Consider the following 23316-nt stretch of genomic DNA (forward strand, 5'->3'; position numbering starts at 1 on the left):
CTAAAAACAATCTACATAAAATAGTAAAATAAAGTTGTCCATTCAACAGTAAATCTTTGGCTGCTAAAAACCATGAGTAGGCTAGATGCAGTGGCTCATGGCTATAATCCTAGCACTTTGGGAGGCAAAGTCAGGCGGATCACTTGAGGTCAAGTTTGAGACCAGCCCGGCCAACATGCCGAAAGCTTGTCTCTACTAAAAATTAGCCAGACGTGGTGGAGAGCGCCTGTAGTCCCAGCTACTCAGGAGGCTGAGACAGGAGAATTGCTTGAAACCAGGAGGCTGAGGTTGCAGTGTGCCGAGACCACACAACTGCAGTGTCCAGCCTGGTGACACAGCGAGACTCCATCTCAAAAACACAAACAAAAAGTATCAAAAGAAAAAACTGGAAAAAAACAAAAAAAAAACAATACCACGTGTGCTAACATGAAGGTGTATGGGCTGTGTTACTAAGAGGGAAAATGTCAGGTTGCTATTAACAGTCCCTATGGAATAATGTCATGTATATTCTGGGTACACAAGAAACCTAACAGGGAGGAGTGGGGAGCTTTAAGTTGGACAGTAGCCCTCACTTGTTAAGATATTCATATCTCCTAAGAATGATAGGCTAGGTGCGGTGGCTCACGCCTGTAATCCCAGCACTTTGGGAGGCCAAGGCGGGGAGATCACAATGTCAGGAGATCGAGACCATCCTGGCTAACATGGTGAAACCCCATCTCTACTAAAAATACAAATTAGCCAGGCGTGGTGGTGTGTGTCTGTAATCCCAGCTACTCAGGAGGCTGAGGCAGGGGAATCGCTTGAACCTGGGAGGCAGAGCTTGCAGTGAGCCAAGATCATACCACTGCACTCCAGCCTGGGCGACACAGCGAGACTCTGTCTCAAAAAAAAAAAAAAAAAGAATGATATAAGGTGAACTGTTCAGAAGCCCAGATGATTCAAGTATGAATGAAAACCATGAGAACAAATTTTCTAAAAACTGTAGGCTTTTTTATTCAGTTAAGAGGTAGACAGATGAACATGGAAGGCTGTCCCATTTAACTTGACCAAAGTTCACATTCCACTTCATTCATCCATCCCACACTGCCAGAAATCTTAAATAACCAAGATTGCCAAAAGGCTTTTCCTTCTTACTTCTTCTTAGCAGTCAGTCAATGAACTGCTTTAAAAAAGTTACTAATTTAAATTTTCACTGTGTTCAAAGAACCTCATCCCTCTAAGAAGCTCCCACATATGCCAATAGATCCTGCCACTACTGACAGGAGGGCAGAGTACCAATGACTCTACTTATATAAGAGACTACAAGGGAAGTTTTAGTTATATTTTTTTGTTGTTAAATCCCTGTGCATGTTAGGGCAGAAGCTGGTGAAACCAACAAAGCAGAGCATACTCTGTCAAATGGCTCTGCATGGTTGTTTTAAAAAAAAAAAAATCACAAGTCATCTTCAGAGACAACATTAAAACATAATGGAATTGAAGCCTGATACAAAAAGTAGAGAAATATGTACAGGAATTCACAGCCCAGAAGGAAAGGGGACCTCAGCAGGAGCCAGTGGAACCCTGGCTATTTTACATAGCTAATTTTGAGACAATTCATATTTAGCACAAAAGCAATTATAGCACAAGTAACACTTCCCTCCTCTGGCTCCCAAATAAAAAGACTCTTGTCAGTCTTCAATAACACCATAATCATTCTTCAGGGGAGCAGGAATACCTAAGGTGGTCCCAAACATTGACACAAATTTTAATCTCAAACAGCTTCACATTCTGAGGATGACATATCTGAAGACTGCCATGATGGCAGCACTGATAACTCCAGAAATGGGGACTGTGACAAACCAGGCCATAAAAATGTTACGAAAGAGACGCCAGTCAACAGCCTTCTTGGACCGGAGCCAGCCAACAGACACAACAGAGCCCACCTAAAAGAGAAACAGACCAAGGAAACAGGTAATTAAACTGGCAATAGTATTTTGGCAAACAGACACCTGAGACTGTTTGGACAAGGAGCCCCAGACCCCTGGACAAGACCAAGTCCAAGAAAGCCGGTTTACAATAGGTTAAGATGGGAAAATGAAGGCACTTTGAAAATCCAATCATAATCTATACTAACGGCAGTAAAAGGACACAAGAACTATTTCTTTTCCCCTTCTAAGCTACTAAAATTTAATGAATATACACTGCTTATTTATTTTATTTATTATTATTTTTTTGAGACAGAGTCTCACACTGTTGCCCAGGCTGGAGTGCAGTGGCACAATCTCGGCTCACTGCAACCTCTGCCTCCTGGCTTCATGTGATTCTCCTGCCTCAGCCTCCCAGGTAGCTGGGATTACATGCACCCGCGACCACGCCCAGCTAATTTTTTGTATTTTTACTAGAGACGGGGTTTCACTACATTGGCCAGGCTCGTCTCAAACTCCTGACCTCGTGATTCGCCTGCCTCGGCCTCCCAAAGTGCTGGAATTACAGGCGTGAGCCACCGCGCCCGGCTTATACACTGCTTTTAACAACAAATTGCGCTGTAAGTCTTCCTAATATTTACAGAGTGGCTGATATTAAACCTAATAAACGATTGCCAGGAGACACAACCTGGCAGCAAATAGATGACTCAGCAGGATCCATGATGGACCAGCTTAAATGCTCTTAAGGAAACCAGTTTCTTTCTTTTCCTATAATTATTAGATTATCATCAGACAACCTTAAGATTTGTTTCTCAGTATTTCAATCCCGAGAAGCCCTGAATATATGCCTTCTGTAAATAAACTGCCTTGCCAACATTTTGGCAAGCCTCACAGACTTGTTAGAACCAGGCCTTCAGCCACCACAAATGGCAGCAGAAACCCACCTGGCCAGAATTAAAGCACCCACCGGTTTTTAAGCATACACCTACCCTGCTCTGAATGGCTTCCCCAAAGACAAAGGACATAATGGTGTCAGCTGGCAGCAGTAGCTCATGCATGTAATCCCAGAACTTTTGGGAGGTCAAGCCAGGTAGATCACCTGAGGTCAGGAAGGAATTCATGACCCGCCTGGCCAACATGGTGAAATCATGTGTCTACTAAAAATACAAAAATTAGCCAGGCATGGTGGCAGGTGCCTGTAATCCCACCTACTTGGGAGGCTGAGGCACAAGAATCATTCAAGCCCAGGAGGCGGAGGTTGCAGTGAGCCGAGATTGCGTCACCGCACTCCAGCCTGGGCCACAGAGCAAGACTCCAACTCCTAAGTAAATAAATAAAACATAAAGGTGCCAAGTAGAAATGACTCTTGAGATTTTAAAAATATATATATATTATAAAGAGACTACAATGAGAGAGGATTAAGTAACAAAGGAAGAGATTAGTAACCAGAAATTACAGTAAGCTCTATATAAAAGAATGTTTCTATTATTTGGGGAGAATATCTATTTAATTGCTTAAACAAGAATAGACACAAGAAACTGCATGCTTGTCCTAGATTTATGAACTCTTCAAGATTCCAACTGCACAAAACCTTCTAAATCAAAGTATCAGAGAAGTAAAATTAAAAACCCTACATATTAGTAGAAGAACCATTTGAAAGACACACATTGGCATTACACTTACTTTACAATGTGTTGTACTGATGGGAAGGCCAATATTTGATGCAATCACCACAGTGAGGGCAGATGCCAGTTCAATACTGAAGCCACTATAGACACAAAAGGATTCTTGTCAGGAAGTAAGTTTGACTTTTTTGAGAAGCTAACACTACGCCTCAAGTTAACACAGTCCTGTTTTGTTCTACTCAGTCACAAAACCTCCACTGACATCTTTATGTGCTATAACCCCTAAGATTTATCTACTTTATTTAAATCAGGCCACGGATGCCCAGTTTCCTTATTCGAAGGTTTCAAGTTTTACGTTTTTCTGAAATCCCACTATTAAATAAAATTTGCTCTTTTATTTTGAAGAGTTTGGTAAACATTGAGTCTTAGCTCCCAAGTAAAGACAAATAAAAGGCAAGGATATGGAACTATCCCCTCTTAGCACACACAGCTTTCTCAGAAAAGTCATTTTCTTCAGAGATCCCCAGAGCTGAATGGGTAAAATGTCTGACCAAAATGTTTAAGGGCCAGACAAGTAAAATCTAAAAAGAACACACCGACAATAAGAACATCAGGAACTTGGTTACATTCAACAAGAGATTTGTGTTAGCACTCGACAGTATTGTATCTCTGAAAAAAATGAGTACTGACATTTGTAGAACCTGCTCCACCTACTTACCTAGAGGGTGTGATCGGTGTCAGATCCTTCCCCATGGTCTGGATAACTCTTCTTCCCCAAACCCACAGACCAATACAGATACCAACACCACCATAGAGTAAAAGCCATATTGGTGTTGCCACTTTTGAAGAAACATCTCCCGTGTCATAAACCAAATATAAAGCAACCAGAGGCCCAATGGCATTGCTGGAAGAAACAAAGAGGACAGAAGTGACTTTTCAGGCAGAACTAGATCTTGGCAAGACCCAATCTGCTGAATGACCTACCAGGTTGTCTAAAGTACAGCTTTCAAGCTCATCTGGCCAAAGAGCCTTTCTAAGGAAATAAATGGAACCCCAACATATACAACAGAAACATGAACACAACTCTGATGGAGGGAATGCCACACAAATGGTGGCCTCTTTCCTCCTATAGGCAGCTTAAAGCAACTCTCGGGTTCCAATAAACAGTTTACAAACCAAACTACAAAATCATTCCATATGAAAAACTTAAGTTTTCCATCTTACATCTTATCTTACATTCCACAATTCATTATCAAAGAACTGAATCTCATCCTGATAGACAAAAGCCTTCTCTGTGAAGAATATCTGTTTATATTTATCAACTACCAAAATAAACATTGTTTGTAATTCCTCCAAAGAATAAAACTGTACTGTCTCATTATGTCAAGAACTGCTATTACCTCATCCTATTTGGATTATTTGGGGTCCCATAAATGCTAGGAGTACCACTACCACAAGCACAGGCTATAACAAGGACAAACAGTTTAAAAATAGGGTTAGCAACACTAACATCAATGTCAACTGACCTTACGTCATTGCCACCATGGGCGAATGACCCAAAGCAGGCTGTAAGGATCTGCAGGAACTGGAAGAGGAGAGAGACTTCAGGCTTATCCTGGTCATACCATTCTTCCAGAGAGCCATGACTTCCTTTTCTGTCACCTAGACCCATCTCTGCCTTGACACTCATGTCTGTCTCAGATGCCGAGTGAAGGTCAGACACAGCATTGCAGTAACTAGTGTAACTGTCCATTCGGATTCGCTTCCTGGAGTCTGCATTAGGCCACGTCAGCTTCTCTATTTCTTCGCCCTTCTGTTCACCTTCTTTGGCACGGAATGAATCCAGAGGCATGCCACATATTGCCATGGTATAGGAAGTATAGCTATTATTGCGCCTTAAGGGTTTGTCACCAGAGTCTCCCATGCAATCTCCCACCTTGGCCAGATGTAATTTATGGAGCAACTCTTTGTACAAGCCAGAATCCTTATGCACGGTGTGATACTGGTAGTGGCCACTGGAGTTTATTTGGTTGCTGACAGCTTGACTGAACTGGACAAGGTTCCCATTAGGCAACTGCACTGCACCTAGTCAAGACCACCAAGGTGACATTTAATACAAAAAGCATCAAATCCAAAACAATAAGCCTCCTCACCACCGCAGGTAACAAAGTGAAACCAGGAATTCCAACTCACCATTCACGGTGCTATCTATGCTGGTTTCCTCTTTCAAGTCCACGCTGGGAAGCCTCTCTCGCTCTGGAGCTTCCTCCAAATCTCCAAGTTTGAATGAGACTGTTCTCTCCTCCACCACAGCCTGGAGGGGCAGAGTGGCAGGCCCTATCTCAGCAACAGGATTCCTGTTCTCAGTATCACTGACAGACAACTTTGTTTCTTCATGGTCTTCTTTCAAGCTATTCTTTTTTTCCATTAAGGGGCTTTCAGAAGGACTACACTTTATTTCTCCTAGGGAAAAAAAAAAAGGGTTTTTTTGGTTTGGTTGTCACTATACTTTTCCTCCACCCCAAAAAACTCATCTCAAAACAAGAATGTATGTGAACTTCAGTTAACATTCAGGACCATTTTTCCTGCCCGCTTCATCATTTGCCAGCAACTCTCACTTGGGAACAACCAGCAATGCAGAACACCCTATGTCAGGGGTCCCAAAGTTTTTCTGTAAATATTTTAGGTTTTATGGGCTTCTGTAGCACATTCTTGTTTTGTTTTTATTTTTACAACCCTTTACAGATATAAGAACCCTTCTTAGCTCCCTGCTGACTCATTCTGTAGTGGAAAGTAGCTCAACCATGGGGCTGATAATCTGAAACTAAAAATCTTGAACAGTATCGAATTCTGTTCTTTTGAAAAGAGGATTCTCTCAAATTTCAGTCCAACAATTCGAGCAAAGTGGCACAGCTCAATGCAGTGAACTAAAGATGACAACTTTAATTTCCATCTCTACAAAACAAAAAGATGTGCATCAAGGCTCTAAATCCCACAGGCAGACCAGAGTATCTTCTGCCTCTCTCTCATGCCAGTGCTCAGTATGCTGACCTATCCATTCAGGCACCTCGAACTACAGACTTTCTGACATAAAGCAAGACTTATCTCATCTCCTCCCAGAGAGGGAAAATGAGGTCAGAGAGTCCCGAAAGCCTGGTTTCCACCGTGCACTCGGCACAGCCAGACTAGCACAGAACCTCTTGGAGGCCCCTCGGTTCAGCTGCGGTGACGCAGCATTCTTCCTAACGCCACTGCAGTCTGTGCATCCCTCACCTTCGAAAGGATAAACTTCAAATTGCTAACCCAGCCTTCACACAGATGAAAAGGGCAGAAGGATAAACCTGAAATTGCTAACCCAGCCTTCACATAGATGAAAAGGGCAGAAAATGACTCTTTAAAGGGGGGAAAAAAAAAAAAAAGCCTGATACTAACCAAAATTTACTCAGTATTACAGGAGTGTGTTGTAATGGCCTAAATGATTCCTTCACATGACACCTGAAAATGTTTACTTCTAGAATCTGTGCTACAATTCTAGCAGACACGCAATGTGTTTGTATATGTATTTGTATTGTATACTGCAATACAATGTCTACATGTATTCTAGCCCATATACAACATGTACACATTAGACTTAGCTTTGCTTGTCTGAATCTGAAGTTATACACAGAAGTAGTTGGGGTATTTACCTCTACGAAAATATCTTGTATCTACCCCTTATTTTTCATTCAGGTATCCTTGTACTTCTCAGTAAATGTAGGCTATGATTTCTCAATTTATCTATCATGTCACTGGCAACTGATCAAGGAACATTAAAAAAAAAAAAATTCAATGCCCAGATTGTCTCTACAGCATAGACTGAATACTCTCTATCACTAGGTCTTAGGTCATGTAGGTCCATTTAAGAACACAGTTTGGACAACAAACCCATATCCTCAAATTTCTCTTTAAAATCTCTTATTTTGCCAATCTCTCCTAATAGATTTTTACAGGTGGCCAAATAAAAAATAAATAAATACAACATTATTAGATAAACGTTTCTGCTATAGGTTATTACTTACGTTCAATTTTTCTCTTCATCCTGGGACATACAAAGAACCAGACGATAAGGGCACAGAAAACTGCACATCCCACCGAGATGAGGATGGTACCCCACAGAGGAAGTTTGTCAAAGCCCAGCACTAGGAGATAAAATGGTGCATCTTGAAAACCCCAGGGCAACAGCCCCCTGCAATACTGTGTAAACCCTCCTCTGGGGACTGAGGCGTTCCCCATGCCAGCCCATCACCCTTGACAACTGCTGCCAGATTTAAGTGCACAGGATTACTGTGCTAGTGCCTATACAAATTTGGGAGAAAAACTCAATGGTCATCTGAAAATCCACACCAGCCTGGCCCACTTGAACACCTGCGGGACTCAAGTGTCCTATGCTTCTCAACACAGAGCCTTTTTCCTTTCTTCACCTTGGAAGATAACAAGGATCACTATATGCTAAGGACCTATGACTAGCTATGAAAAAGAAAGTGTCCCACTCCCTAGCTCATGATCATAACTGCCACATATTCCATTACCACCTACAAACTTAATGTTAAAACAATGTCTCAGTAGTCACATTTGTCATGCTGACAGAATTCTGTAAAAAAGTGATGATATTCATTGTAATGGCCTTTAGTAAAATGCTTTAATGAGATTATCTCCTTGAAAGCAATATCAAAGATACAGAAAACAAGGATATTATCTAACAAAAATTAATAATTTAAGGAATAGTTTTAAAAGTTTTGTCTTTCGGCCAGGCAAGGTGGCTCATGCCTGTAATTCCAGCACTTTGGGAGGCCAGGCGGGCAGATCACTTGAGGTCAGGCGTTCAAGACCAGCCTGGCCAACATGTCAAAACCCCGTCTCTACTGAATATACAGAAAAAAATTAGCCGGGCATGGTGGTGGGCGCCTGTAATCCCAGCTACTGGGGAGGCTGAGGTGAATCACTTGACCCTGGGGGTACAGGACGGAGGCTGCAGTGGGCTGAGATTGCGCCACTGCACCCCAGCCTGGGTGACAAAGCGAGACTTTGTCTCAAAAAAAAAAAAAAAAAAGTTTTGTCTTTCACACACACACAAAATTTAGTGGTAATTTCACTAACAAGTCTTTTCTTAAAAAAAGACTTGCCTAGCAACACTGGTCACATGGTTTAAGGATGAGTAATATTAGTCATTATCTGATTGTCATATGCATGCCAGTATGCTCCAAACCATTAGCCTGTACTACAGACAGAAGTAAAGTACTGGCCAGGCACAGTGTCTCACACCTGTAATCCCAGCACTTTGGGAAGCTGAGACGGGCAGAGCACCTGAGGTCAGGAGTTCAAGACCAGCCTGGTGAAACCCCGTCTCTACTGAAAACACAAAAATTAGCCAGATGTGGTGGTGGGCACCTGTAATCCCAGTTACTCGGGAGGCTGAGGCAGGAGAATCACTTGAACTCGGGAGGTGGAAGCTGCAGTGACCCAAGATCGCACCACTGCACTCCATCCAGCCTGGGTGACAAGAGTGAAACTCCATTACAAAAACAAAAAAGAAGTAAAGCACTATATAATCCTATTTAAGTCTAACAGATGTTATAATGATCTCTGGCTACTCAGGAGACTGAAGTGGGAGAACCCCCTAAGCCCAGGAATACAAGGCCAGCCTGGGCAACACAGCAAGACCCCATCCCTGAAAAAAAAAAAAAGGTAAATAAAAATATAAAAGATATTATAATGATCTGTAGTTGATATCTAGAAATAGCTTAGTTACTTCTGCTTGTTTTGCTTTATTTTGCTTGCTATGTATGAAATCACAGATGTTCCTCAACTTACAATGAGGTTATGTACCTATAAATCCATCAAAAAGTCAAACAACTGAAGACTGAACCATGAAGTCAGTGACTGTACTTATAAACTGGAAATTCTATTAAACCCCAAAATGATTAATCTTTAAAAATAGATACAAGGCCAGACGCGGCAGTTCACACCTGTAATCCCAGCACTTTGGGAGGCTGAGGTGGGTGGATCACCTGAGGTCAAGAGTTCGAGACCAGCCTGGCCAACATGGTGAAACCACGTCTCTACTAAAAATACAAAAATTAGCTGGGGCGTGGTGATGCACATGTGTAATCCCAGCTACTCTACTCAGGAGGCTGAAGCAAGAGAACTGCTCGAACCCAGGAGGTGGAGGTTGCAGTGAGCCAAGATCGCACCAATGCACTCCAGCCTGGGTGACAGGGCAAGACACCATCTCAAAAAATAAATAAATAAATAAATCAGAAACAAATTGAGGTCCCTTCAAAATTGTAATTCTTTTTTTTTTTGAGACAGCATCTCACTGTTGCCCAGGCTGGAGTGCAGTGACACGATCTTGGCTCACTGCAACCTCCACCTCCCAGGTTCAAGTGCTTCTCATGCCTCAGCCTTCCAAGTAGCTGGGATTACAGGCGCCTGCAACCACACCAGGTTAGTTTTTGCAGTTTTTAGTAAAGACAAGGTTTCACCATCCTGGCCAGGCTGGTCTTGAACTCCTGACCTCATGATCCACCCACCTCGGCCTCCCCAAGTGCTGGGATTACAAGCATGAGCCATGGCACCTGGCACCAAACTACAACTCTATGGTGACTATATATCTTTTAATTTCTGCTTTCAATTTTGATCATGTGGTCACACAAACTAAAATATACATGAAAGTATTGTCTATCACAAGTTGGTCTACATTCCAAGTCAAAAGGGGAAGAGACTGGTTTTTCTCATAAATGATCCATAAAGGACAGAACAAAAATACCTACGTTTCTGTTTCCAAATGATTCTAATTTCACTCAACTCTGAGCTTTGCTTCTACCACGTAAACAATGAGTGCTAAGAGCCTCAATAGGAGACTTTTTAGCTTATCACAAATAACTCATTTTACAATGGAAATCTGGCATACAAGCTTCTCTTCACCTGCACATAAGAGTTCAGTATATCCTAAGAACAATATTTTCTTAAACTTGTCTGTTTTGTTCCTGATCATTCCAAGAATAAAAGCAAGATTAAAAATACTTAGCTCCATCTAACAAAATGCACATATAATCCCTGAATCTAAAATAAGATAAAAAATTAAAGTATTGGCCGGGTGTGGTGATCATGCCTGTAATCCCAGCACTTTGGGAGGCTGAGGCAGGTGGATCACCTGAGGTCAGGAGTTAGAGATCAGCTTGACCAACATGGAGAAACCTCATCTCTACTAAAAATACAAAATTAGCTGGGCGTGGTGGCGCATGCCTATAATCCCAGCTACTTGGGGAGACTGAGGCAGAAGAATTGCTTGAACCCGGGAGCTGGAGGTTGTGGTGAGCCAAGATCATGCCATTGCACTCCAGCCTGGGCAACAAGAGCAAAACTGTCTCAAAAAAATAAATAAAAAATGAAAATATTTAGCTAACTCTATTTTGGGTCAGCAACTTACCACTTCAGTGCGGTTTAAGCAAGTCACAACCCATTAGTCAAAACTGAAATCATTTCAGTGGGCCACAACAAATGTTAAAAAAAAAAAAAAAAAAAGAGAGAATTTGAAAATATGGGTGCATAGCAGAGTAAGCATAAGTGGCTTCACGACACTATTTCAGTTATCTTTTTCTCTGCATACATACACGTTTGTCCTCTATTTCATCCAGTGGGTCACAGTATAAAGAATAAAAATCACTGCCTATGTAGTCACAGACCATCAGCTTAAATGAGCCAAGATACCAAAACTGTACTGTCTTGCCAGTTATGTTACCCATCTTTTGTTGTTGCTAAACTTGTAGCACCATAATTTAATCCATGCCTTGCCTTAGTCCCAAACATGAAAGTCATCAACATTTCAACCTTTATATTCTCACAAATTATTTTTCCTCTTAGCTGCATGAATTCTTCTTCCAAGTGCACTTAGAGCAGGTGGTAAACATCCCAACTCTTCTCATTCAAGCAGATTCATGGAAGTTTAGTACTTAGAAACAATCATATCTCCATTTGGGAGAGAAAAATGAGAATATCCAGCAAACCAGTCCTAAACGACTGATTACTGAAGATCAGATATAACTAATGACTTCAGTAGTTGAGGTCAGTATTAATTCCAGCATTTTTAGCATAGACAGGAGAAAGGGAAGGAGATGATCATATTATCAGTAGATCCTGTGAAGACTAAAGAGGAAAGGTCTGTAGTGATTTAGAATCTGAGCAGATGTCTTTGGTTGAAAAACTATCTAGGTTAACTCAGCGTACACTAGCCTGCAGCCTTCTGAAATGGGCGCAGGCCAGCCACCTTCTAGGAGATTTCAGCCCTGTAAAGCAAAAAGGGGTAAATTGGGCATTTAATGCAAGTTTTGTAAACAACTTTAAATTCACATTTAAATATTTTGATAGGTACTTACACGGTGCTCCAGTATACATGATGGAAAAGAGGTTTATTCCAACTGTGCAGGCATAGAAAACTGGCAAAGCTCGCAAACCATTAGGAACTGGATCTGCCTGTAAAACATCATTAAGATCAGTATCTTAAAAGGTATAAAGGTTAACCCATTTTCACAGAATCTTTTACCAGGGTAGGTTTGGGAATTATAGTGCCAATAACTGTTCCTCCGGAGCAGTTTCCAAGGACAACTGGGTTTTACCTGCATTTGCGCCTGGAATTCTTCCTACAAAGGCTAATTCCAACTTCTACCTGTTTTTTTTTTTTTTTTTTCTATTTTAATAACAAGGCTAACTGTACCAGTGACTGATAACTTCCTGAATAAAGACTGCAATACCCACATTCTAAGGTACCTAAAAGCCCTAATGTAAACTTGAGCACACACCTGAGGATAGGCTATACTCTACATCTGTAAGAGATGTCAAGAAACAGACTATGTTAGGATTTTGCTTACCTGACTTCATACCTTCAAAGACTACAAATTCAACATGCAGACTACACCTACGGCAACCATCTTATCTAAACATCTGACAAAGATGCCATAATTGATGCTTCACCAAAGTTCAACGATAATAACTGATTGCACACAAGGTCATCCACTCACTCAACAGACTGTGTGCCAAGCACTATTCTGGGCACTGAAATATAGGAGGGAGTAAGACCAAGTTCCTGTTCTAATAGAACTGACACTCACCTGATTATTATTATTCACACTCACCTATATTATTCACTTCTAGTATGGAATAATATAAAATAGTGACAAATGCTGTGAAGAAAAATAAAGAAGGGTAAGAGGAGAGTGATGGCAGGGGTACCATTCGGGTGGGGAAGAGTCAAGGAATGAGCATAAATGTAGTAAGCTAGCAAGTTGTGTACATTAACTAGGGGTACAGAAGGGGCAAACCACCTGATTATTTGGGTGCTGAATGTTCCAGACAGAGGTATCAGCAAGTGCAAAGGCCCTGAGGCAAAAATTTGAAATGTTTAAGGAACAGTAAGGCCAGTGACTAAAAATAAGAACTCTACCATACCTAGTATGTATTAATTCTATAGAACACCCAAGTCAAACACCAAAAGAATGGGAGGAGGCTGGGCGTGGTGGCTCACATCTGTAATCCCAGCACTTTGGGAGGCCAAGGCGGGAGAATCATGAGGTCAGGAGATCGAGACCATCCTAGCTAATACAGTGAAACCCTTGTCTCTACTAAAAATACAAAAAATTAGCCGGACATGGTGGCAAGCATCTGTAGTCCCAGCTACTCAGGAGGCTGAGGCAGGAGGATCACTTGAACCTGGGAGGCAGAGGTTGCAGTGAGCGGAGATTGGACCACCTCACTCCAGCCTGGGCAACAGAGCAAGACTCCCTCTCAGGAAAAAAAAAAAAAAAAAAATTGGGAGCAAAGATCTGAATAAATACATGGGAAGGCTAAAAACTTTATAAAGACCTTAACCTAAAAGGCTTAATGCTATCTTGATCACAATTCCAATGGAAAATCTTGGGCAGCAAAAACAAAGAGTAAAACCCTATAGCTTCTACCAATAATCAATACACTGGAAAGTTAGTAGCTTAAGACCAATGAAACAAGGGAAAGCGCAGACCCAAGTGTAAAGTAAAGGTACCATTTCAAATTAGCAGAGATGGGCGCTCACTGAAAACCACTCTAAAATTTAACTCTTGTCTATAGTTTAATAGAGAATGTTAACAGATAGTAAAACAGTCAAAACAAAAACAATAGCCTACAGAAATCAAGAACTGTTAAGCATCCTGTTAAGCATCCTTAAATAACTAACTCAACAGTGGTCAAACTCTGAGGGCAGTCAACAAAATTAGGAAACTAAGGTGTGTATTTTTATTCTAAAGACTAGTCTTAAGAAAATGCAGGTCAGGTGTGGTGGTGGCTCACGTCTTGTCTGTAATCCCAGCACTTTGGGAGGATGAGACAGGGGGATGGCTTGAGCCCAGAAGTTCAAGACCAACTTGAGCAACAGAGCAAGACCCCACCTCTATAAAATATGAAAAGTTAGCCAGATGTGGTGGCACACACCCATAGTCCCAGCTACTCTGGAGGCTGAGGCAGAAGGATTGCTTGAGCCTGGGAGGTCAAGGCTGCAGTGAGCTACAATTAAGTCACCGTACTCCAGCCTGGGTGACAAGACTTCGCTTCTTTTTTTTTTTGCTTCTTTTTTTTTTGGAGACGGAGTCTCGCCAGGATGGTCTTGATCTCCTGACCTCGTGATCCACCTGTCTTGGCCTCCCAAAGTGCTGGGATTACAGGCTTGAGCTACCGCACCCGGCCAAGACTTCGTTTCTTAAAAAAAAAAAAAAAGGGGGGGGGCCAGGTGTGGTGGCTCAAGCCTGTAATCCTAGCACTTTGGGAGGCCAAGGCGGACAGAGCACATGAGGTCAGGAGTTCGAGACCAGCTTGACCAACATGGTGAAACCCTGTCTCTACTAAAAATACAAAAATACTAGTTGGGTGTGGTGGCGCGCACCTGTAATCCTGGCTACTCAGGAGGCTGAGGCAGGAGAATTGCTTGAGCCCAGGAGGCGGAGGTTGCAGTGAGCCCAGATCGTGCCACTGCATTCCAGCCTGGGCGACGGAGTGAGACTCTTATCTCAAAAAAAAGCCTCCAAAAAACCCAACCCAAGACTCCCACCCCCCAAAATTAAAACCCTTTAGAGTTTTAAAGACATTATGTGGGGACTTCTCAATAGATTTTGGAAGATATTTTGTAATATGGTTATCTATAAATCAAACTGTAATTGACTAGTCAGAAGTAGCAGCCTGTGTATTTATTATCCTGTATTATGGCCCAATTAAGTATTCCCCGAGGTAAACAAGTCTGAGGTACTCTCTATGCAAAGTTGTTGGGGATGGGGTAGGGTATGAATTACACTACTATACCAATCGTTTATTATGAAATACGGGTTCATGGTTTAAAAAAATAACAAAAGTTCCGGAGAAAGTTTCGGAGAGTCTAGGAAGAAGGTAAAACATTGTACAGATCCACCTAACACACAAGTAAAACTTCACCTAGAAATAATGTGAATGCCTCCTCGTCTAGTCATGTGGGATGGGAAAGGTCTTCACAAAACCCCCCATCTTCACCAGAATAGTTCACTTTTACGTATTGGATATTCTGGTTTTGTCTAAAGAAAAGGGAAGATATCCTAGATATATTTTCTAACAAATAAGAATGCCAAAAGCCCTGTTTCTGTTTTCTTTGACTAGAATTTAAAAATACTCAACAGGAGCACTGAAGAGTATTCCTTCTGTGCAATGCCAGTCCTAAACAGAACTAACTCACCTCCATTCTGTCTGTTCCCACCAGATTCCCAACATACTTGGAACATTCAGAGAATAGAAAATGTTTAAAAGCAATTTTTTGAAATTAAAAAAAAAAGTCATTTCAATCTTAATTTTCAAGATAGACATTTAAGAGTTGGAATATATCTTAAAAGTCAAATATTCAGATTTTAGCAGTTAGGATACCCAAAGCTTACCAGTCTAAGGATATTTTCTTGAAATTTAACTCCTAAAAGGAAGCAGAAATATTCATACTCATCTGAAAAACTCCTGTGACTGAGGGATTGGCCTGCAAGAGTGTGTGTGTGTGTGCGTGCAGAGTGGGGGGACACCCTCAAAGTCAATACTGTTTTAAACACTATGCCAATCATTCGTCATCATTTGATCATGCCCATTCCCATACCCATATAAGACATATACAAATAAGAAATCAGTTACTACATCTAACTTCAGCTCTCACTAACACCGCAGGGGTATGCATTCCTCAAATGAGAGGTTCTGGGCACCTGAGAATCCTTCTTTGCACCTCAGAGCACCACCATTCCCCCTCCGGGGAATAAGTGTTTTGTGGAGGCGAAACACACAAACCCTCTCCAAAAACAAAATGATCTACTACTCAGTAATCAACACAGGGCCAGTATAAACCTTTACCAAGCAGGAATTCACAACAGGAGATCCTACTAATGCTTCTGACTCTGTTAAGTAGCAAGATACAGGATTCTAATAAAAACACTAAAAAAAAAGATCTGGTCCATCACTACTGGTGAGCCTCTAATTTAAGCATCCTAGTATCATACACTACAGTTGTAGGGAGGGGGAAGGTAGATGCTTGTCGTACCTATCTGCTGAATAAAACAGTACCAAACTTCAGAGTTCATAAATATCAATGAACTGTTTACTCTCAAATTATACCAAGCTAAAGATATTTCAAGTTTTCAAAGTGTTAAACTCCTATATTCTGCCAGATTCCAGCTATGGAAAAGTGATCAGTGAATCACTTTACAAGTCATAGAATTTCTACAGAGAAGAGACAAATCTTTCCCTAGAGAAGCTTAGAACTAGACCAGACAAGTGGGTCTGAACACATTTTTACCTGCTGGGATTTATGCTATCTCACTCAGATTTCTACAGTTTAGGAACATTTCTAAGAACTTACAATGGATTGTTAAGAGTCATTCATCTTAGAAAAAGGACAACTTTGTGTCCTGAGAAAAATGCATTTATTCTCACTGTAACTCAGTCCTATGCCAACATAATCCCCTGTCAACATTTATTCTGGAGCCAGCATGACTTCTTGATAAAAGAAATGCTATTGGGTCACTTAAAAGGGATTTTCAAATGGACTGGAAATTAAATGGTTGCCTGAATCTTTTTTATTTTTTAGCCAAAAACTACTTTTAACTGGTTCTTTTCACCTATTCTGAGAAATTGGAGTCAAGTCACTATGGGAGGCAGAGTCCTCATCTAGAAGCTTATAAACTGGTTATGATAATCAGCACTGCAGAGACCCATTTAACTGGCAGCTTACTAAAAAAGCCACAGGGAACACGGTCTTGAACTCCAAGCTTACGCATTATATTAGCCTGAATATAATGGTGGTTTAAACAAATAATCTGTATACAGCTACACAAAGCCACCCAAAATAAATTTCTGTACTTTTTTGCTCCCAGCTTCTCCTATTTCTTGGCACATCATAGTATTCAATTCTTCCTTCCTGACTGCCCTCTTGAGTATTAAAAACTTGCTTTCAGAGAACTCCACAACATACAAGACACACACAGAAAAAATAACTTTTTTTAACTTTCCAAGGCCGCATATCTATACACCAATCACATCTGCAAAAATACCACTGGGTTTGAAATCGATTGGGTGTGTTCCATGAAAGGTCTTCACACAGGGGAGAAAGGTTACCTTATGGAGGATGAATGCACGAACTAGGAAGAATTAAATTCCAGACATAATTCCAGAAAGTAGCGGGGACACGAACCAAGACATCACTGGAATAGAACACATTAAGAAAAAATATCAAATAATGAAAATCAGAAACCAGAAACCACTTTAAATGTTTAAGAGTTCAAAATTCTTTGGTCTGTCCCTCCACGTTAGAACACATACTCCCATATCTAATGCCATGGTAACAAACGACAAACACGAAAATGAAGAAGCCATTTGGAATTAAACATACCAATTTTTATCAGTTCAGACCACTTGACACCCTCCTGCCCCTTTGCCACGAGGGAGAAACCAATGGTTGCACCAACAATACAATGAGTTCCAGAAATGGGGAGCTTCAAAAACGAAGCAACGAGCTGCCACACAGCAGAACCTGAAACAGTCAAGTTTTATTAAGTAAATGGCAAAATTCCATTATGTAAGTGGCGCATTCAGAAAGGTTAATCTAAAAGGTTAAGCACAAAAATGTAACCACCATGATACAAATCTGCTCACCCACCACGAAGAGGACAAAACATAAAAAGAACTTACCAAACATAGCACTGACTGAGCCGGCCATCAGCAGCCCTTGAGTCGAGTTGTACATCTCCACGTCAATCAGGCCCTTCCGGATGGTTTCGCTCACTTTGGCCCCCAGTAAGACAGAGCCCACTGTTTCAAAGATGCTAGCTAGGATGCAGGCTTGCTTCAGGGTCACTACACCTGAGCCCACAGCTGTACCAAAAGAATTTGCTACATCATTGGCTCCCACGGAGAATGCCAAGACAAATGCAATAACGAAGCCCAGGATGAGCATCCATAGGTGGTCCACCAAAGGACCAGAAGCGGCGGTAGCAGCTGTAGTACTGGTAATCAGCGTTGCCATTCTCTGGAGTAGTGGTTGTTTAGTAAGAGAACTACTGAGCGGCTTTCAAGATGTGTAAACAGAATATGAGGTATCAAAATTGCTATAATAAATAATATATATTATATAAAATTAAATACTGTAAACTACGGCACAGAAACCGAGCTGGGGAGTTACTGCTATACGCTGCGTATGGGCATCTGTTGTCTGGGGTTTCTTTGGCTCAGGAGGACTAAAAGCACGGAGCAGAATTCCATGGCGGAGAAGAGAAAGGACGCAAGTTCATCCTGCGGAGGAGGGGGGAAATAACAATAGCTGCGTGTCCCTGGGGGGCCAGTGGGGCACCCCGCTCTGCCCACGCGCCCGGGACCCCGCAGTGGCCCCTGTGGGCTACTCCAGACGCCCATCCCCAGCAGCACGGGCGAGATGGCCCGGCACGTGGCTCCGGGTCCTCGGCGGCCCGCGCGCGCCCAGCCCAGCCCCTGCGCTGCCAGCCCGCGCGCGCCCTCCGCGCGAAAACCGGAAAAGGGCCGTTCCCGCGCGCGCCGCCCAGGGACCGCCAAAAAGGCCCGCGGGCGGGCGGACTGGCGGAGTGGAGGCGGCCAGCGGCAACGAGAGAAGCCAGTCGCGCCGCCCACGCCGGCTGCCTCCAGCGCCACGGCGTCCGCGCCCGGCCCCCGGTAGAAGAAAGAGCCATTACGAGGCGGCGCCACTACTCACCAGGGAAAAGGGAGGGCGGAGCGGGAGACGAGGAGATCGAGGCGGCGGCGGGAGCCACGGGTCGCGCCTGCAGTCGGCGAGCACACGGCCCGGGTCGGCGGCACCGGGGACAGCTCCGCGGGACTCACGACTTACCCAGGAAGCAGCCGCGGGGGGAACCTCAGCAGCCGAGAAGAAGAAACACGCAGCGAACGCCGGCAGCCATCACTCTAGCGGAGCACGCCGCCGGCCCCTACTTATAGCCCGCGCCGCGACCCGCGTGACCCACCGTGCCTCGCGCCGGCCCCGGAGCCCCGCCCCCGGCATGACGCAGCCCTCCTCGGCCCGGCGTGCCCAGCCGGGTGAGCCTGACGGTGGCGCTCATTGGCCCGGCACGCGCCGGCGGCCACGCCCCCAGCAGGGAGCTGGTCCACGTGGGGCGGGACAGCCCCCTCCCTGCGGCCTCGCCCTGGAGTCTCCGCAGCGTCTGGCCCCGCCGGCTAATTACTGCCAGAGACCGAGGGGGACCTCGCCGTCACCCTGGAGGCCGTCATGCGGGGTTACAGAGGCTGCGACCAAAGTCATTCCTAGCTCCTCTCTCGGGGCTCTGGAAACCCGTCCGCGCCTCCAGCCGCACTTTCAGCACACGCATGACCTGCCGCGCCCGGTGGCCACACCCGTCCCGTCTGCCGGGTGACGCTGCGGGAGATCTTGCGCCCTGGGGCTCCGGATCCAGTTCTGGCACGTTGTTGCACCTGTGACTTGTCCTTGGCCTGGCACTGTCCCTCGCCTGGGGGAAGGGGGGATGCTCACGTGGTCGCTTTGCTCCCGCAGTCATGCACTTGGGTGAAAACAGAAAGACTGAAGAGTCACGGGAACCAGCTTGTCTCCCCAGTTATGGCGCAGAGCTGCAAGGATGGCTGTGGCTCATTAATTTCTCCGTGACTGACCTGTGTTTGTAACGCCGCAGCTGTGGCGAGGGGGAAGGACACTGTTTCGAATTCAAATTCTGACTCCTTGCTGCAGTGTGTCACCTTGAGCAAGTCCCAGATCTCTGACTGCGTTCTCACAATTGTAAAATGTTAACAGTGGCTGCCTACCCTGTGGCTGGAATTAAATGAATTAACGTGTGTGAATGTGACTAGAATTCAGTACATGTTCAGGAAAAGCTGATTTCCGCTTTGCTGTTACCGTGAATATTCCTGTTTTAGGATGTAGAAAAGGGTGGAAAGGGATGTTATTGCATCCTGAAAGCTTATCCTTTTGAGGGAAAGGTTGATTTCTGGCCCCCTGCGTGGTATATAAAGTAGTTTTGACATTATTTAGATGTGTTAATGCACATTTGGGGGTTGATTATATGGCTTAAGATCAAGACTAACCAGTCGTGCCATGGGAGATTAAGGTCGTGGTCTCTTGTCAGGATTGTAGTGAGATTCCAAAATTCCAGCCAGAAATACCAGTCTTAGAATGCTGTGAAGCCCTCCCCACATTTTTGCCATCTCTAGCAGGAGGGCACTGTATAGCAAAAACAGAGACATTGTAAGTTGTTGCTGCCTGAGTCATTTATAGAGGATTAAACAACCTGAATGTCCTCTGAGCTACCTGTATCATTTGATGGAGTTGTATGAGCAACTTACGAAGTTGTAGTTCCCAAGGTCGGTCTGAAAAAGGAAGTTCATATCCGGGAGCACTGACCCCATAGTGTAATCCTGGCACCTTAAAACGTACTGTTCCCTCCACTTTCACTTCAAGGTTATGAAAACATTGAGTAAAAAGGATGATCTGTTCAAAGTCCTTAGTGTTCTGCCAATTTAAAACAGTAATTTTCAAAGCAGTTATTTGTGAGGAAATTGCCTAGAACTTCTCCCAGTGTGCGGTTGTGTGTGTGTGTGTGTGTTTTCAGTCTGTCCACAGGCGTACTTTTATAGGTCTGTGATAGTAGGTAGCTCTTCAAGTTGGCAAACACTTGCTGGACAAGCCCTGAGAGATTCATCTGAGTGAGAGAGCACTCTCCAGCCCCATCGGAGTGGGTTTGCAGAGAAATCATACGGTAGAGATTCTAAGGAATTCCCTTGCGTTGCAAATGAAAACTATCTTCAGACTCTGATATAGTATAATCCTTCCTTTTTAGAAAGAAATCCTTATCTTTCCAACACTGAGATGCCTCTGCCTCAGTGGGCAGAAAGGGTAGAAAGGGAGGTGAGGAACTGGGATGGGCCCTCACTGCTTTGCCTCAGGATCAGTAGGGTACAGCCCTTGGAGACCAGGACCTTCCTTGGCTGGGACACCTTTATCCTCCCCTAAGGGAGGAGAGGTGGAAAGAAGTAACAGTGCCTTTTAAATAGAAATAGGAGGTAGGAGGACCGTCAGTTGTCAGTTTGTGCACAAATGGCATTGTTTCTGGCCTTATCTCTGAATGCTGGGGAAACAGGTCAGAAATCCTAAAGGGAGTCTAACCACTTAGAATCCAGGCATTGGCACAAACACCCTCTGGTATCTTAGGGAGATGGTTTGGTCTAGTGTTTAAACACATAGACTGTAAGACCAAACCAGCTGCTCTATTACTGTTCCTGTGACCATAGGCAAATAAATTCTCTGCCTCAGTTTCCTGATCCGTAAAGGGGAGACAGTGAGAGATCTAACTCACAGTGCTGTTATGAGGATCAAATGAATGAATACATGTAAAGCCCTTCTAAAAGGGCTCTTACCCTCTTTGTTCAATAACTAGCTGAAGGCCTGTCATACATAGCCCATGTTTAAAATGAAGTATGTGTCAGATGTCAGGACCACCTTCTTATCCCTGCCCTCTGATCCAAGCTCTTTGAGATTTCTCCCACGGCTCATAGTGAGGGGACACGCAAAGCGGGCTGCTGCCGGAGGAAGAGGAAAAGGGTTGCGGCTCGTGCCATGTGAATGGGCTCACTGGTCTGGCCCAGACCCTGACTGCCCACAGGATCTTTGGTGAGTCACTGTCACTGAGCCTGTGAGCTGAGGGTCCCTCCCCAACCTCACCCTCAGAGAGGACAGAAGAAGATGACCTGTGGCAGGCTGCAGAACACCATGCCGGGCACTGTGGGTTTGGAGTCTTCTTGGGGACATGTCCATCATTCACTAATTAGGTGGAGTTGAGCTGCTGAGAGCTAGGAAAGCTACTCTCCCCCTGATCTCAACCTAGCCCTGCGGAAGACCAGACAAAAGAAGGAAACAGTGCCATTTCTGCACTTTTTAGTTCAGAGAGGCACAGTCAAAAAATGCATTTGAGGTCAATGTTCAATGTACATGAAGTACGCATCCTGGAAATAGTCTACTTGAAGCAGGGGGAGCTCAAGTGGTCATGGGAATGTTCTGGAGCCAGACCAGGAACAAAGGCGGCTTCAGAGGCTGTCTATGAGGACTTGAATGGGAGCAGGGGCAAGAACATCCAGGGAAGAGAAGATAGGAGCCTTACAGTAAAGGAGAACCAGCTCCTTTCCACCCACCAATGCCCTCCCCATCCCCAGATGAATGAGATAATAATAATACCTATGGCTGGGCACAGTGGCTCAAGCTTGTAATCCCAGCACTTTGGGAGGCCAAGGCAGGTGGATCACCTGAGGACGAGAGTTCGAGACCAGCCTAATCGACATGGAGAAACCCCGTCTCTACTAAAAATACAAAAATTAGCTGGGTGTGGTGGCGCATGCCTATAATCCCAGCTACTTGGGAGGCTGAGGCAGGAGACTCCCTTGAACCCGAGAGGCGGAGGTTGTAGTGAGCCAAGATCATGCCATTGCACTCCAGCCTGGGCAACAAAAGCGAAGCTCCATCTCAAAATAATAATAATAATAATATCTGTGATGCAGTTGAATGCTTACTGTGTGCCAGGCACTGTTTCAGATGCTCTGCATGGATTGTCTCAGGTGATGCTCTCAAATCTCGGATGAAGTATTTTCCCCTTACTTTATAGACAGAGAAATGGAGGTACAGAGAAGGAAGCGACAGTTAAAGCTGCGAAGAACCTGACAAATTTCAAGATTGTAAGTGCCTTTTCCCAGGATGCCAGCAAGTGCTGAGGCAAGTATGATTGCCCTAGGTGCCAACTCTTATTTGCACTTAAGTTAACACATTTATTTCCTCCTTCTTTCCCCCTCATTTTTATTAACTCTGTTACTTTTACAGCCTGTATTTTGAGCTGCGTCAAACCCTGTCGGAATAAAAAAAGGACATTTCTAGGAGATCAGTCTTCAAGATTGGCCCCAGTTTCCCCAGAGTAGGAAGAGGCAGGAAGCCAGAGCACATGTTCTCTCCAGAAATAAAGTTGTTGCAGTGGTCTAACCATGTCTTAGAGTTACTGAAAACTCTGTTCTCTTGAGACTTCTCAAGAAAGGAAACCTGTCTTGCAAGACAAAACCCACCTGTAGTCAATTCCTACAGGAAATAAGTTCAAAATAATGTTTCAAGCAAGGGCCACATGTCACCACCACCACTTTCCTACCGGCTTTGGATGTGGCTGTCCTCTCTGTCTCCAGACATTTCCCATTTCCCCGGCATC

The 23316-nt window shown here is 43.8% G+C and overlaps 1 protein-coding gene across 1 annotated transcript; it reads right to left on the minus strand.

The window, feature by feature from the left end:
* Nucleotides 1-968: 968 nt before the first annotated feature.
* SLC20A1 (solute carrier family 20 member 1) lies at nucleotides 969-20370 on the minus strand. The gene is given in 11 exon segments (XM_017891487.1): nucleotides 969-1922; nucleotides 3588-3672; nucleotides 4248-4433; nucleotides 5056-5614; nucleotides 5723-5992; nucleotides 7588-7707; nucleotides 11944-12040; nucleotides 17201-17286; nucleotides 17475-17615; nucleotides 17774-18373; nucleotides 18807-20370. Coding segments are annotated over 10 exon segments (2040 nt in total). The 5' UTR covers nucleotides 18108-18373; nucleotides 18807-20370; the 3' UTR covers nucleotides 969-1760.
* Between the last annotated feature and the right edge of the window lie 2946 nt (nucleotides 20371-23316).

Source organism: Rhinopithecus bieti, unplaced genomic scaffold, assembly GCF_001698545.2.
Source record: "Rhinopithecus bieti isolate Rb0 unplaced genomic scaffold, ASM169854v2 scaffold_20362, whole genome shotgun sequence".
NCBI classification, from domain to species: Eukaryota; Metazoa; Chordata; class Mammalia; order Primates; family Cercopithecidae; genus Rhinopithecus; species Rhinopithecus bieti.